A 15,185-nucleotide genomic window follows, 5' to 3' on the forward strand; every position below is an offset into this window, starting at 1 on the left:
AGTTGAAGAAATAACTAATCACACAGTCCAACTGATTAGCCCGAGCTGAATTTTTTAAGCCTGATTAGTCCATAATTAGACATTATTTGTCAAGTAACAACGAAATGTGCTACAGTACCAAAAACCAAATTTTTTGACCAACCAAACACATCCTCACTTGCATGTCGTCTAAACGGTATGTAGTATGCGAGTGGCCCCACAATATTTTTTTACTTAAAATAAACAAATTCAATATTCAAGGAAATGTTTTCTTCTATTTTTTTTCTGATGTGTATAAATGTTGTTTTATTAAAAAAACTACTCCATCTGATCGAGAATGTAATTCGTTTGAGTTTTGTTGACAGGTAATATTTCTCAAACTTTGACCAGTTTATAAAAGATATATTAACATCTACAATACTGAATATATTATATATTTACTATTGAAACATATTATTTCCTAGTCGATTAGGTGAAGTTAATTTGATGTTGCAAATGCTATGTTTTTTATAAACTTGGTGAAAGTTGAGAAAAGTTGACTGACATTTCAAAGGAGAGGGAGGAGGTGGTAAAGTTTTTCTTTTTATATGCTTTTGGAACAATGGTTTGGTACTCTCAGAATCTTTTAGACCCATGCATGTAGCAACCTTGACATATATAAATACAAAATTTATGAACTGCAGTACTCTGTTTTTTTAGTAAAGATGACAAACGTGGAAGCATACGTATATCCAATGTAGAAATAAATTATCATACTGCAGGGCATCCCTCCAAATGTCAGACAGATGTAGGTTCTTGTTCATCTCTTCTTCTTCCCTCCCCAAATGCCGGCCACGCAAAACTAACATCGCGATTTTGCAATGCAACGATGAATCCAACAAATCAGATCCATCTCGATCTATATATATACCTGCACCCTCGCTCCTGCTCTTCGTCTCCATGCATCCTCACTGATCCTGATTTAATTTCCCCATCCAGTACAATACAATGGCCGTGACGGAGGTGGAGGCCCCGCCGCCGGCGGTGCCGGCAAAGCGCGGCCTCCTCCGGTACAACTCGCCGCTGGCGCAGGTGTCCCTGCTGGGCCTCATCTGCTTCTGCTGCCCGGGCATGTTCAACGCGCTCTCCGGCCTCGGCGGCGGCGGCCAGGTCGACAATGACACCGCCGACAACGCCAACACCGCCCTCTACGCCTGCTTCGCCGTCTTCGGCGTCCTCGGCGGCGCCGCGCACAACCTCCTCGGCCCGCGCGTCACGCTCCTGCTGGGCGCCCTCACCTACCCGCTCTACGCCGGCTCCTTCCTCTACTACAACCACCACGCCACCCAGGCCTTCCCCGTCGCGGCCGGCGCCATCCTCGGCGCCGGCGCCGGCTTCCTCTGGGCGGCGCAGGGCGCCATCATGACCTCCTACCCGCCGCCCAACCGCCGGGGCACCTACATCTCCCTCTTCTGGTGCCTCTTCAACCTCGGCGGCGTCTTCGGCGGCCTCCTCCCCTTCTCCTTTAACTACAACCGCAACGACAAGAAGCCCGTCGGCGTCAACGACGGCACCTACATCGGCTTCATGGCCTTCATGCTCGTCGGCGCCGCGCTCACCGTCCTCGTCCTGCCGCCGGCACGGATCGTCCGCAGCGACGGCACCAAGGCCACCCGGGTCACCTTCTCCTCGCCGGCCACCGAGGGCGCCGAGATCCTCAAGCTCTTCGCCAACTGGAGGATGCTGCTCGTGCTCCCCGCCGCCTGGGCGAGCAACTTCTTCTACACCTACCAGTTCAACCACGTCAACGGCGCCCTCTTCACGATCCGCACCAAGGGCCTCAACAACGTCTTCTACTGGGGCGCGCAGATGCTCGGCTCCGCCGGCATCGGCTACTTCCTCGACTTCGGCTTCGCCAGCCGCAGGAAGAGGGGGCTCGTCGGGGTCCTCGCCGTCGCCCTCGTCGGGACGGCCATCTGGGGAGGCGGCTTGGCCAACCAGCTCAAGTACAACCATGGCGAATTGGCCGACCGTATCGATTTCAAGGAAGGCCGCCGGTACGCCGGGCCATTCCTGCTCTACTTCAGCTACGGCCTGCTGGACGCCATGTTCCAGAGCCTTATCTACTGGATCATTGGGGCCCTGGCAAATGACTCCGAAGTCCTCAGCAGGTACCAACTCAATCCGCCCTTTTTCTTTCTTTTCTAGCTACATACAGTTCAATAACTTAGTCAAAAATTGACTGAAACTCACAATTCGTTCAGGATTCCCTTAGGCAGCATAACAAAGACAGAGTGCTGCACTAAACTGCAAAACACGGTTTAATAAAATCTGATATGTCTTTGTGGTAGTATATATTCATGAAAATAGATAGCGCCCTGGTCACCAGTCTGAAGAGTTCCATGACCTCCAGTACCATAGCAAATTGAATTAAGCATTGATTTAATTCGGAACGGATAAAGTACTTCCAGATTCCTTGTTAGTCAAATTCAATACGTCTCGACTGGAGATTCCATTTGACTACTGACCAGTTTAAGCGACCCAACCCATGATGCCACCCTACCATGTTAATCGTCAAAACTTGAAATTCGTTGTGTCCTTTTCATGTAAACAATGTGACTGGAGACGCGGGATATCAGACTCTTCTGGTATTGTGTAAAGAGCATCCCAAAAGATACTACTTGGTTTTTCAAAAAAAAAAAAGATACTACTTGTTAAGAGGGAGCACCGCAACATGTTTAAGATGTAGTATACGCTAAAAGTTTATGACCAGCAGTCACCTTGCAATATCTTGTTAGATGCCAAAGTTCATCTTTAGGATGGTGAAAACAGAGTTTCAGTTTTAGCTTCCTTTTCCCACTTATTGGATGATGAAGGTCATGCTTAAGGTACCAGCACATCATCATAGATGATGAATCATCTCTGATAACTAATGACTTCCAAGTTCCAACAACAATCTTCAAAAGCTTCGGGATAGCGATTCTTATCTGCTTCCCCCTCAAAGATTCTTATTCCTACAGGCCTTTTCCAAAACACCTATCTCTGACAGCACTCTGAATAAGTAATATGCAACTAGCAACCTTTCTGAAAATGGGGAAGAGAAAGACACAGAACAAACAATTTTCTTGTTGAACCATCTTTGAAGCATTGGTGCTTGCGGGGATAAAACAAAATAAAAAACTCTTTTCTGAACCACTCTTCAACTTTGATGCAGGTACGTCGGGTTCTACAAGGGGGTGCAGAGCGCGGGAGCGGCTGTGGCATGGCAAGTCGACAGGCAAAAGACGTCTCTGGTATCGCAGCTGATTGTGAACTGGGGGCTTATGACCATCAGCTATCCCTTGCTTGCCCTGCTGGTGTTCCTGGCTGTGAAGGACGAGGACAATTCGGTTTCCTCGGTGGAGGACGGAAAGGAGAAAGACAGTAAGCTGTCTGCACCAACCAGCTTCCACTAAGGATCAAGGTGTGATGGGATTTTAGTGTTGTAGAAATCAAGAAAGTACACAAGGATGGAGAGAAATTTAGGGTGTGGTGTTTGTGTATGTGGATTACCTGATAGGGATGGAAGCGTTCGTTGGTAATTACTATTTCCTTGTTGAGATTAGTTGAGCTTAAGTATGGTGATCATTATTACTTGTTTGCGTGGTAGCATACGTGTGAGTTTTGAGCAATTTATGGTTCATTTAATTTTGAATATTCATAACCTCAAAAGGCATAGTCGCGGCATATGCATATACATTTATACACACATACAAAGATATGGGTATTTTGCAGCATAAAGCAATAAATAAACTCATACATAAATGCTAATTCTAACTGCATTATTGAAAACAGACCTAATACAACATGTAACTAATTAGTTGTGTCAACATAGAACAACACAAAATTATATAGGAAAAAAGAGTTGGAACCAACAAAAGAAATATTGAACTAACCAGAAGTCTAGAATACAGGCTAGGTTGCAGTTGCTGCTCTGCTCGAATCCTGCTGCCATGCTCTGCCTTTGGCGAAGGGCTCTTTCTGACCGGACCCGAACCAAATGATCAGGTGCAGTACCAAGTGTGCATTTAACTCCTTTTTTTATATGGAGAAGTCTTTTACCATTTTACAGCTAACTCACATTCTTTTAGGTTCAGTTAACCCACTAAACAGAGATATGGAAATAATAAATGTAAAGAAAGTATTTTTACCTAAACATGAAAGATTAAGGCATAGATATTGTACCATTGCGAATCTTCCACCATCTCATTGTAAACATTCAAGCAAATGCCCATATTGGTCTTAGCTTCAAATTTATCTGCATCCTTCTCAAACTTCAACGCCTCAACATGTGTAAACATCTGAAAGAAAGTTTTCGGTCCATTACATGAATACCAAGTGATCATAGAATGCAATATGTTTTGAAATTGTTGCTATTTTACCGCTTTCTCAGCCATAGTTGTTTCAGCAGGGTAACATAATCTTCAGTGCCATCACAACATCAAGTCCCAGCTGAAACACCTTAAGGTTTCAGCTTCACTTCGAAGTTAATGCTAGACACATCCTTAAGGTGTTAATCAGCCAAACGCAAGGGTTTTTAGTTTTTCACATCACAATATTCACAATCCAGCAAGAGGCATGCCATCAGAATAATTCTTTCATGCTATGTTGTTGTTGTTGTTTAACCTGGGTAAAAATGAGCATTCTTTAATAATCAGAAGAAAAAATGTAAATGATATTTTATGTAACATATTAAATCGTAAGCTTTGGAAGGGACAATTAAGGATTCAATGTGCACACATGTACAAACTATCAGATTGTTAATGTGTAACACTAAAAGAGAGGGAGGCTAAAGCACAGAGCTCAAAACATTTTATGTCCACGTTCAGGAAGGCAACTTGTGAACTCACCATCTCTGGTTTGACATCAAAGCCATGACGATTCAGGATCATCTTCAGTCCTTTGTTCATCGGGAAGAGGTTGTCATTTCTCAACTTCATTTTCTTCAGAACCCACATCATCTCCATCACATTTCATCAAACAGACAGGCAGGCTACACCCTGAAAGAAATGGCATCAAAATTGGTGCCCATGTTGTTCACAAACATAAGCAAACAAGAGAGCCTTACACTAACCAAGCTTCTTTCAATCATCACTTTAGGGGCTGTTTGGTTGTTGGACTTAGACTAGCCAGGCTTAGTTCTGTAGCCTGGGCAGCCCAAGGCAGTCTAAATGGGGGAAGGCCTTGGTGTTTGGTTGGGTGGTAGGTGTATGTAGGCCTACTGTAGATTGTGTTTGGTCTCCAGGCTAACTAGGTGGGCTGTATATGTAGAGAAGGGGAGGCTTGTTTGGTTGCTGTTGTATAGGCGGGTTACTCCACCGATCAGCCCAATTTGGTGTGCTTACCGCCCGGCCCACGTCGGAAGCTGGTTCATAACAGTGCGGTCAACCTTCTTGGAGTCACCGGCGTCCATTCGTCTCCCCCGCTCCCGTCTCTCGCCCTCCCCCGCCCTCAGTCGCCCTCCGCCCGCCTTCCCCCTGCCAGTACGCCTTCGGCCGACGCCATTCCAGCCCTAGGGGGATGGCCGGAGCGAGGCGTGGCCGTGCGAGCCGCAGTCCATCTCCGACGGGTCTGAGGGCCCCAACTCCAACGAGCTCTTTCGAGATCAGCTCGCCGGCCCCGACGGAGGAGCAGACAGATCCATTCGAGTGCTGCTCGGCGACCCCTTGCGTCCGGTGCGTCTTCTACAAGAGCCGGTGCTGGGCCACGACCGGAGGTGGAGGGCCGTCGAGGCGAGTGACCCGCAGCGCTGGTTCTTCGGTCGCGTGGTCGGTGTCTGCGTCCCGCGACTCGACTGCACGGCATGCCGCATCTGAGAACGATGGAGGCTCGGAGAACGCCGGCAACGACTCGGATTCTGGCAAATCAAGCCCAGTTCCTCCGGTGAGGTTTTTTTACTCTCCCCTCTAGGGTTTATTTTTTTTATCGTCCCCACTAGGGTTTCGGCTTGATTAGTCTGGTGTAGATCTTGGAAAGAATGCGATAGGGTTTTGCCTTTACATGCTCTGAATCTACATGACTCTAATCATGGTAATATGGTCTGAATTTGTTTGATCATTAGTTATCGTTCTTAGATTTTTGGTCATTTTTGTAGCGTTCATCGATTAGTTCCCTTCCCGATGGTATAGAGGATTCGCATTGGGGCGGTGTGGTGGATCAATCTTTGGTTTTATGCCGTCATGGAAAGCATCCTCGTCGCCTGTACGCCTGGGAAGGCAAGCATACATGTCATCGGTGTTGGTGTAGGACACTCTCCGGGACGAAGATGTCACAACAGCCCTAGTGAAGGAAGGCGAAGCCCCGAGGAGGGAGGAACCAGCACAATGGCAGCACGAGAATCAAAGTGACAGAATAATTGCTCTGTATTCAATCTATCCAACACAATTACAGGGGAGGGGTAGTTATAGCCCAAATTCTCAACTACTCCCTGGCCAAAATCCCCCTAACTATCCCCTAACCGCCAGCATCAGAGAATATTCCCTGGGCAAATTCGTAATGTTACAACACTCGACACAACTTAGTGGAATTACATCTTGACACTCCGTAAGATCTCTGACAGTGGGGCCGCCTCACTTTGCGTCCCTTCGCCATCGAGGGTCTTCGCTGCATCGGCGAAGAGGCTCTCGGAACTGCTTCGCCGTACGTCCCTTCGCTGTGCGTGCCGCACTTTCACTGTACGCGTCACCTCTTCGCTTCTCTTTGGGCGGGACCGGCCTTTGCTCAGTACCCTTCGCTCCAAGGCCTCCGCGCGCGTCCTCTTCGCCTTTGCAGCTCGCTTCGCTATTTCTTCCACTTCCTTGCTTGCAGATGACTGCCTTCGGCGATGGGCGAAGGTGGCATCCCCAACAATAGCCCCTCGAGGCCACAGCTGTTCCTTGGAGCGGCTGAGGCCTCGACCGGTGCGCGAGCGAAGTCGTGCCCCCGAAGCGCCACCCCTCGGACGTTCGCCCGCGAGCGTTTGAGGTTCCTGCAGTGTCAAAAGAAACAAGGGTTTTTTTTGAAGTCGAGGCGTCGTCGCTTTGTGTGAAGACGAGAATGCCCCTTAAATTTACCGTTAGATGGCTGCCCTGCACTATTATTTGACCTTGGAGGCGAGGGCAGTCTTGTAACTTCGCATGACATTGTGCGTTTCCCGGGGCGCGCCCCTGTCTATAAAAGGACTGGTGGGGGGGGGGGGTTCTGCGAGCCCTGAATCATGCGCGAGCTTTCCTTGCATTCGCCCTTCACTTTCAGCTCTCTCTGCCTTCCCCTGCCCTTCGCCTTCTGCTCTTTGTTGTGCCTTCACCATGGCTTCGCTCGAGGGGATGGCGTCTCGATCGACTGAGAAGCCGCCTCCCACTCGTGCCTTGGGATACAACCACGTGACCCCAGAAGTCCTGGAGGGGATGATCCTTCGTGGCTTGGTCGACCGAAGCCAGGTGCGGGCACCGCCTACTGATCATGCTTCGGCGCGGCCCGAACCGGACGAAGTGGTAGTGTTCAGCGACTTCTTCACTGCTGGCCTTCGCTTTCTGCTGGACCCGGTGATCGTGGACATCTTCCGATTGTTCACGGTCTACCTTCATCAGATGACGCCCACGTCCTTCGTCAGGCTTAATCTCTTTGTGTGGCTTGCGAAGACAGGCAGGGTCGAGCCTACCGCCGAAGCCTTTGCGTGCGTCTTCCGCATTCACTATCAGCCGAAGACGATTGTTGTGACCAAGAAGGATGGCAGCAGCGGCGACGGGGAGCCCCAGTATGGCTGTTAAACCTTCGCCTTTAGGCAAACAGCCCCGAGCCCCATCCCAGCGTACCGGAATAAGTGGCCTGCGGAGTGGACCAACTCTTGGTTCTATCACCAGATCCGCCTAGACCCGGAGACGAACTCCAGCCCCCTTTGGGTCGCGAAGATCCCTCTTCTGCCGAAGACCCCGGTGGTTGCATTGCCGGACACTGCGGAGGCTAATGCTTTTGTGGCATTGTTGAGGGTGGTGGTGAAAAGCTTTAGCACCTAGGATCTCGTCGAAGAGTTCTCGGCGTGTCAGTGCTTCACCATTCGGGAGGGGTGGGCGGTCAGCTCCTGGGCGCCCGAAGAGAAGTGGATTGAGGGCATCCCGATGCCTGACTTTACAGAGTGTTTTGGCCTCCGCCGCGAAGGTGCGTTGTTTTTTTCGTTGTCTTCGCCTTTGATTTCAGACGTTGATCCCAAGGCTATCGAGATTGCCGCTGACGAATTCGTTGGCCCCGTAGGTAACGTCGAATACAAGCAATTGGTGGAGAAGCTCGGTGGCACTAGGAGGAACTGAGTTTTTAGCTTTTTCAGATCAATCCTCCCCGCCGCGAGGCCGAGGCGGTGGTGGCGGAGGCCGAAGAGAAGAAGCAGCAGAAGGCTGGTGGTGGTGCGGGTGCTACTAGCGCCCTCGAGAAGAAGAAGCGGTGAGGAAAAGGAAAGGCCGCCGGCGCAAGGGCGCCTAAGCGTCCGAAGCTTTTGGATTCCATCCTTGGTTCGGTGCCGCTCCAGTCGAAAGGCAGCTCCGAAGATGATGTGGAGGTGGGGCATCGCGAAGAGCTCCCTCGCCCATCTCCTACCGCCCCTGCTCTGATTGCGGTGGCTCCTATCACTGTGAGGCATGCGCCCGCGCTGGAGTACAGTGCGATGGTGGAGGAGAGCGATGAGGACGAGGGGTGCAATGCTTCCCCCATCCAAGTCGAATCGCGGCCACCCTAGACGATCCCTGATGCGCCCCCTACAGGCGCTGCCGCCGAAACCAATGTCCGGGATGATTCCGAGTCTTCTTCGGCGGCCAGCGACGACGGCGGAGGCAAACCTCTGGGTGGAGCTCCCGAGAAGGCCGCCGTCTCTTCGTCGGGCATGAGCTCTAGCTCTTCGGGTGACAGTAGCATCTACTTGTCGGCAATGCCGATCTCATTGAGGTGGCTGAGGCCCTTGGTGCTTCTGGAGCGAAGCTCATTGGGGGCCAGGTCGTCGGTAGTCTCCAATTCGAGAGCTGTGATCGGGAACGCGAGTTTCTAGCGGAGGCCAGCGGGTCCTTCTGTTTCCCGCTGATGGAAAAAAGATTGGGCGGCCAATGCCTTGCAGTACGCGGAGGACCTTGCTTTGAAGTCCTTCGTGGCTGCCCGCTGCGCCCGAAGGCAGTTGGAGGCCGAGGTGGGGGCCTCTTTGCGGGTTGCGGAGCTTGAAAGGATGGTCTCTGCCTTGCAGAGGGAAAAGAAAGATCTCGAAGCATCACTTGCTTCCGTGCGCATCAGGGCAAAGACATCTATCAAGCAACTAAATGAGGCGCGTAAACAAGCCACTGCTGTCGAAGATGCCTTCAATACTACCGAAGAGGGCCGGAAAAAGGCCAAAGAGCTGGTGAGAGCCTTCCGGCGGGCTGTGGACAACAAAGCCACCCCCCTTCAACGCGAAGTACACAACCTTCTGGAGCGCTTCGGCATCGAAGCCCCGCTGTTGGCTGGCGAGGACGCGAACTCTGTTGAACTCATCGAGCTCTTCTGCTGGCTGCGATGTTGTGTGGCCATGACCGACTGCGGCAGCCAGTTCTTCGGTAAGCTGAATGCCGGTGTCGCCGCACGCTTGCTCATAGCCGCGGTGTGCTCTCTTCTCGAAGCCCCGGCGGGAGGCGAAGCCTTCGTGTCCAAGGCGAAACTTCGCATTCTTCATGATCCCGGCGTGCAGTGGCCATCCACCGAAGAGGTGAATCCAGAGATGCTATCAGCTCTTCCTCGCAACATTGCCAAGAATTTCATGGCTACATTCTTCCAAGAAAGAGGGCGAGAGCCGGTTGCGCATGAAGGCGAATGCATGAAGGCTCAGGTAGGTCCGCTATTTGCTCGTTGTTGCCTTCGACTCTTCCCACTTGGTGTTGACACCCGTTTTATTTAGCTACAAGAGAAGGCAATAGAATGGGCCGCCGAAGTGTTGAATCTCAGGCGAAGGTCCCCACCCGGAAATCATGGAGACGCCGAGGGCGAGACTGGTACTGGCCTAGGCGGAGACATTGGAGAGGTGTGAGCCGTTTGAAAGATGTAATTTTAAGTGAAATGTAATTATAACTTTTGATTAATGCCTTCGGTGACTGCGCAGGACCCTGCGTCGGAACCTGCGCAGATCGCCGAAGGTATATTACCCTTACGGATGAAATGTGGGAACTTTGTTGTTTTTGGTGCTATGTGGCGCAAGTTTAATGCGAACAGGCCTTGGCTGACTTTCGCTGAGTTCTGGCTGATCAAAAAGCGTGCTTATAACCGACGCAACGCACAATCGAAGCATTTTTTTGACACTTTTACGCGTGACGCGGTGAAGCACCATGAGATTCTTCGCGAACGTTTTATTCGCCGCGAAATCAAGCGCATGTTGAATAATGATGTTCCATATTTGCCACCTGCTGGGCTGCTTGAGCCAAAGGCGGAGCCCGTGGATGAATTCCATGGGGACTATTGCTTCATGTACAAAGAAGGTGCCTTCGTTCATGGCGACTGATGGGAGCACTCATTTATTGCAGGGCCAAGATTCGAAGTTTATCTCCGGAATCTTGCCGAAGAAATAATAGACGTCGCGGTCCGCAATGTCATTGATGAATTGGACCGCATTATATTCGAAGAGGAATAATCTGTTGTAATTTTAGAGTGAGTGGCCGATGGCCCTGTGTAATATTGGTGGAAGCCCCTACGTGTAACTTCTGTATTTGAAGAGCCACCTTTATTGATGTAATGTTTCGTCCCTCCGAGGACGCATTGTATTTTAACTGCGAAGCGCCACCCCCCCCTTTTGCGTTCTTGGAGGGCGGATTTTGTTATATGGAAAATGTAGGTCTTCGACTTTTGCAAAGCCATCTTCGTCCCTTCGAGGGCGCACCTTGTTTTGTTTGCGAAGCACCACCCCCCTTTTGTGCTCTTGGAGGGACATTTATTTGGCGAAGCCTTAATTTAATTTGCGAAGAGCCACTGTTATTTGTTTGAGGTGACTCGCAACTGCGAGGATGTAATCATGTTTGTTTGCGAAGCATCACCCCCCTTTTTGCGTTCTTGGAGGAGTGAGGCGCGCTATATTTGTTGATTCAATTGTATGTGCCTTGGGAACTATGTTCCGAAGGTCTTTCGATAGGAGGACCTTCGGCACTTTTGCTTGCTTAGGTGGCCCTAGCCTTCAGCTTCTGCGCGATAGGACTTTTCGTGCCCTCGGCGCTTTGGCGCGGAGGGACATTTATTTTTAGGGGGCCTTCGGCTCTTTAGCACATTTAGGCAAGCCCTGGGCCTTCGGCTTTCGCACGATAGGACTTTCCATGACCTCGGCGCTTTGGCGCGGAGGGACTTTTATTTTTAGGGGCCTTCGGCTCTTTAGCATGTTTAGGCAAGCCCTTGGCCTTCGGGTTTTGCATGATAGGACTTTTCATGCCCTCGGTTCTTTGACACGGAGGGACTTTCAATGCCTTCGTCGCTCTGCGCGGAAGGTCTTTTCCAACTGGGAAAAGGTAAGAACTGAAGCCCAAGGGTGCTGCGGGCCATTGAGCTCCACGAGTCCTGGGCTCATTTCTAGAAGTGTGAATCACGCAGAACGCACCGATGACTCCCCCCTTCGCTTCGACGAAGGGGGATAGATGCTTCGGTGCCTTCTCACTGGCTAGTTTTTTATGGGGACCTTGTTTATATTTCACAAGGGGTTACACGGGGTTGCCGCCTCATTAAAAACCTCACACCTTCGGCAATCACAGCGATTGCGCGAAGACTTCCCTTGTGAGGAAAAGAGTATGGGCCCTTGAATACATTGTTCAAACTGAATATCATTACAATTTGTTACAAAAATGAAAAACAACGTGAGACTAGACATAGTAACGTTGGAGCATGTCTTTGTTCCAGGAGTATGGCTCTTCTACTCCTTCAAGCGTGCGAAGCCTGCAGGCTTCAGGCCTTGCCATCGAATCGACCAGAAATGGTCCTTCCCATTTGCTGTGCATTTTTCCTTGTTGCTTGCTCTTTGGGATACGTCGAAGGACGAGATCACCTTCCTTAATTTCCCAAGGTCTCACCTTGTTGTTGCGCCACCTTCGGGTTTCCTCCTGGTATCTGCCAAGGTTGATTGCCGCTTGTGTTCTGATAGCTTCGATCGTATCGATTGTTGGCTTGATGTCTTCGTCAGGTGCTTCGGTCCTATAAGACCCGTGGCGAAGTTCTTCTGGTGTCATGGCCTCTTCGCCATAGAGGAGCTTAAAGGGAGTGAATTTTGTGGCCCTTGACACTGTCGTGTTATGAGACCAAATTACTTTTGGCAGCTCATCGACCCACTTACCCTTCGGTTGTTCTGTGATGCTCTTTTTTATTCCGGAGAAGATGATTCCATTTGCTCTTTCTACTACCCCATTCGACTGCAGATGGTACACTGAGGCGAAGCACAGCTTGGTGCCCAATTGCTGGCAGAATGCTCTGAATGTTGTGCAGTCAAACTATTTGCCATTGTCTACTGTGACTTCTTTGGGTACGCCGATGCGGCATACAATATTCTGCCAAAAGAATTTCTGCAATGTGGTGGCCGTGATGTCGCGGATAGCTTTAGCTTCGATCCACTTTGAGAAGTACTCTACAGCGACTGCTGCATACTTGAAGTTGCCTGGCGCTGTTGGCAGGGGTCCCACATATCGATGCCCCATCGTGCGAGGGGCCAGACCGGTGGTATGAGATGGACTTCTTCGGGTGGGAACTTGCTATAATGGGCATTATAACACCCTAAATTAAATTTCAGTATTTAATAATAAATTTAATTGGCTTTATTTAATTTTCTAGGATTTAATTTGCTTAGTCTTGCATTTAATCTAATTTTTGTTCCACAAGTAATTAAAATTTATTTTAAGTTTAACTTGTTGTGCATTCATGCTGGAGCATTGTTTTATTTGTTTGAGTGCTAGAGTTGAATTCAAATTCAAATTTGAATTCAAATAGGTTGTGTGAAGTTTGGAAAAGAAAAAGAAGAGAGAAAACTAGAAATAGAAAAGGAAGACCCAAACCCAGCCCAGCACCAAACCAGCCCAAACTGCCAAACCCCAGCCGGCCCAACCTCTCTGCGCGGCCCGACCCAGCGCTTCCCCTCTCTCACGCAAAGCCCCCGCGGCCCGGCTCACCTCTCTCTCACGCTCAGCCCAGCACCACCCTGAGCCGCACCCCCGGACCCACCTGCAAGCCAGCACCCGCCCGCGCATGCTCGGCCCAGCTCGTCCAGCGCGCTCGCTCGCCCGCTCAACCCCGCTCGCGTGCTCGCCCCGCCACTGACAGCCCCGGCCCACGCGTCAGACGCTCCCTCACACGCGCTGCGCGTCGCCCTCCCCTCACTGACCGCCCGGGCTTGCTTGTCGGCCCCGTCTTCTCCACCGCAACTGCGCCGAGATCCTCTCGCCGCAATCCTCGCGGCCTTCCCTTCCTTGCTCCCACGCCGAGATCCCCGGCACCTCTCCTTTAAACGCCCCCGCGACCTCCTTCCCCCTATCCTCGCCCCGCCGCCGCCTCAAACCCTAAGTCGCCACCGCCCGTGTTCCCGGAGTCGGAGCAGAGAACCTGCGCCGCCGTGGACATGCTCTTCTGCCGCTGCTCCACCTCCGCAAGTCGACGCCACGACTTCGCCTTGGAGTCAGGTGCGCCGTCGACCTCTTCTTCCCCGACCCCGACCCCGCACTACACGGGAATTTCCGTGTGCACGCTCCATCGAGCCGCGTCTCCGCCGCCAGTCTATGTCGCCGTCGACCCTACGCGGCCCTCTAGTTCGACCTTCTCCCTCGGTGAGCATCACAACGACCCGCCCTTCCTTTTGCGCTGGTAATTAGGACACGTTGGCCACCTTGGCGTGCGGAACGCCGCTCGCCGGCGCTCCGTCGACGCCCGTCATGCTGGCCGCTGTAGCTAGCCCTCTGCGGTGCCGCTAGAACCCTGCTTTAGCCTCCCCTAGCTCCGCAACAACTCCATGACCCTCTTTCAGAGCCACTCCAGCATGGGTGAGCCCTGCGCGCGCACTCCGGTGAGATCTCGCCACCCAGGGCTGCCATCGCCGTCGAGCACCACGCCCCGAGCCCCAATCCATCGTTATGTCGCCTCAGGTAGATCACGCGTGTCGCGTAGATCATGCCTGACCCAAAACCCGCTCGGTTTGACCCCTAGGACGCCGGGATGGCTTCCTCCGGCGATCCCCTGCCGCGGAGCAGAGCTCCGGCGACGGCGCCGCCGCGTTCCCGTGCGCCCAACTGTCCTGGCCGTCCGATCCATCTCTGACGCTCAAGATTAGAACGCCGTAACGGTTTGATCCAGACCGCCAAATCATGATCCAACGGCCCTTATCTGAAGATACCGGTTTGGCCTGGTGGTTTTGCAGAAGAGCCCCTCGGTTTCTTGAGTATCAACCCGCAGTCCACCTCTTTTGAAAAATAATTACAGTTAGGCCCAGTTTTTATCACTTAAACCCCTGCACTTTTCCCTTTTAGAACCCGCAGTCCAGCCCCCGACTTTTTGCGCGTTAGCCCCTGAGTCTATGGGTTAATTGCGTATAAGTCCCCGGTTTTTGCCCAGAACCCCCTGGAACTTCAGTTTTGTTGCAGATAGGTCCCTGGAACTTGTTTTTGGCCTAGATTTTGCGTTTTAGCTCCGTTTTAGGCGTTCTTTATGTCCACGCGATTGTTGTAACGCATAGAATAGTTTTAGACTAGTTTAGTGTACTGTTTTTATGTATTGATGTACTATTTCTTAGCTTTTGTTAGTGTTTGCTTGTATGCTTATTGTTGTGCCTTGTTTTGGCCATGTGTTCGTGAGTAGACGCTGATCCAGTTTGAGCAGCAGCAGGAGCAGTACGAGGAAGGCAAGTATAACATGAACAACCTATCACTTTTAAATACACTTTCATACTACATTTTAATACTGTATGCCTATAAGGATTTCCTAGCCACTTTATATCCTTTATATATATCCTTTGGGTTGCATTTTGGTTAGTTGTGCTAGGTGCCGCGCTATAACACATAATGGTCCTTTTTAATTAATTTGATTAATGGTATATGCAACTTAATTCTGAGAGTGGTCCTCTGTGTGGCTTGAGTGGCTCACTTCTCGTTAAAATTGGTTTTGTTAAAAACATGGTTTAGGGGGCCAGCACGGTGCTTACTGCCTGGTTGGCCACTCTCCATAAGGACCGGTTCATAGAGCGACAACCTGGGACA

General features: G+C 50.9%; 1 protein-coding gene and 1 long non-coding RNA gene across 2 annotated transcripts; one reads left to right on the plus strand and one right to left on the minus strand.

Moving 5' to 3' along the window:
- The first annotated feature begins 781 nt into the window (after window positions 1–781).
- Window positions 782–3,591, plus strand: LOC120639566 (UNC93-like protein 1). Its single transcript, XM_039915429.1, has 2 exons — window positions 782–2,129; window positions 3,173–3,591. The coding sequence occupies exons 1-2, from the start codon at window positions 967–969 to the stop codon at window positions 3,411–3,413; spliced, it is 1,404 nt and encodes a 467-aa protein (XP_039771363.1). The 5' UTR covers window positions 782–966; the 3' UTR covers window positions 3,414–3,591.
- Window positions 3,592–3,840: 249 nt separating this feature from the next.
- Window positions 3,841–5,397, minus strand: LOC120642847. Its single transcript, XR_005662752.1, has 3 exons — window positions 4,848–5,397; window positions 4,380–4,623; window positions 3,841–4,298 (listed from the first exon to the last, which is right to left on the minus strand). It is a non-coding gene; the product is annotated as an uncharacterized LOC120642847 (long non-coding RNA).
- Between the last annotated feature and the right edge of the window lie 9,788 nt (window positions 5,398–15,185).

This window comes from Panicum virgatum, chromosome 7K, assembly GCF_016808335.1.
Source record: "Panicum virgatum strain AP13 chromosome 7K, P.virgatum_v5, whole genome shotgun sequence".
Classification (NCBI taxonomy): domain Eukaryota; kingdom Viridiplantae; phylum Streptophyta; class Magnoliopsida; order Poales; family Poaceae; genus Panicum; species Panicum virgatum.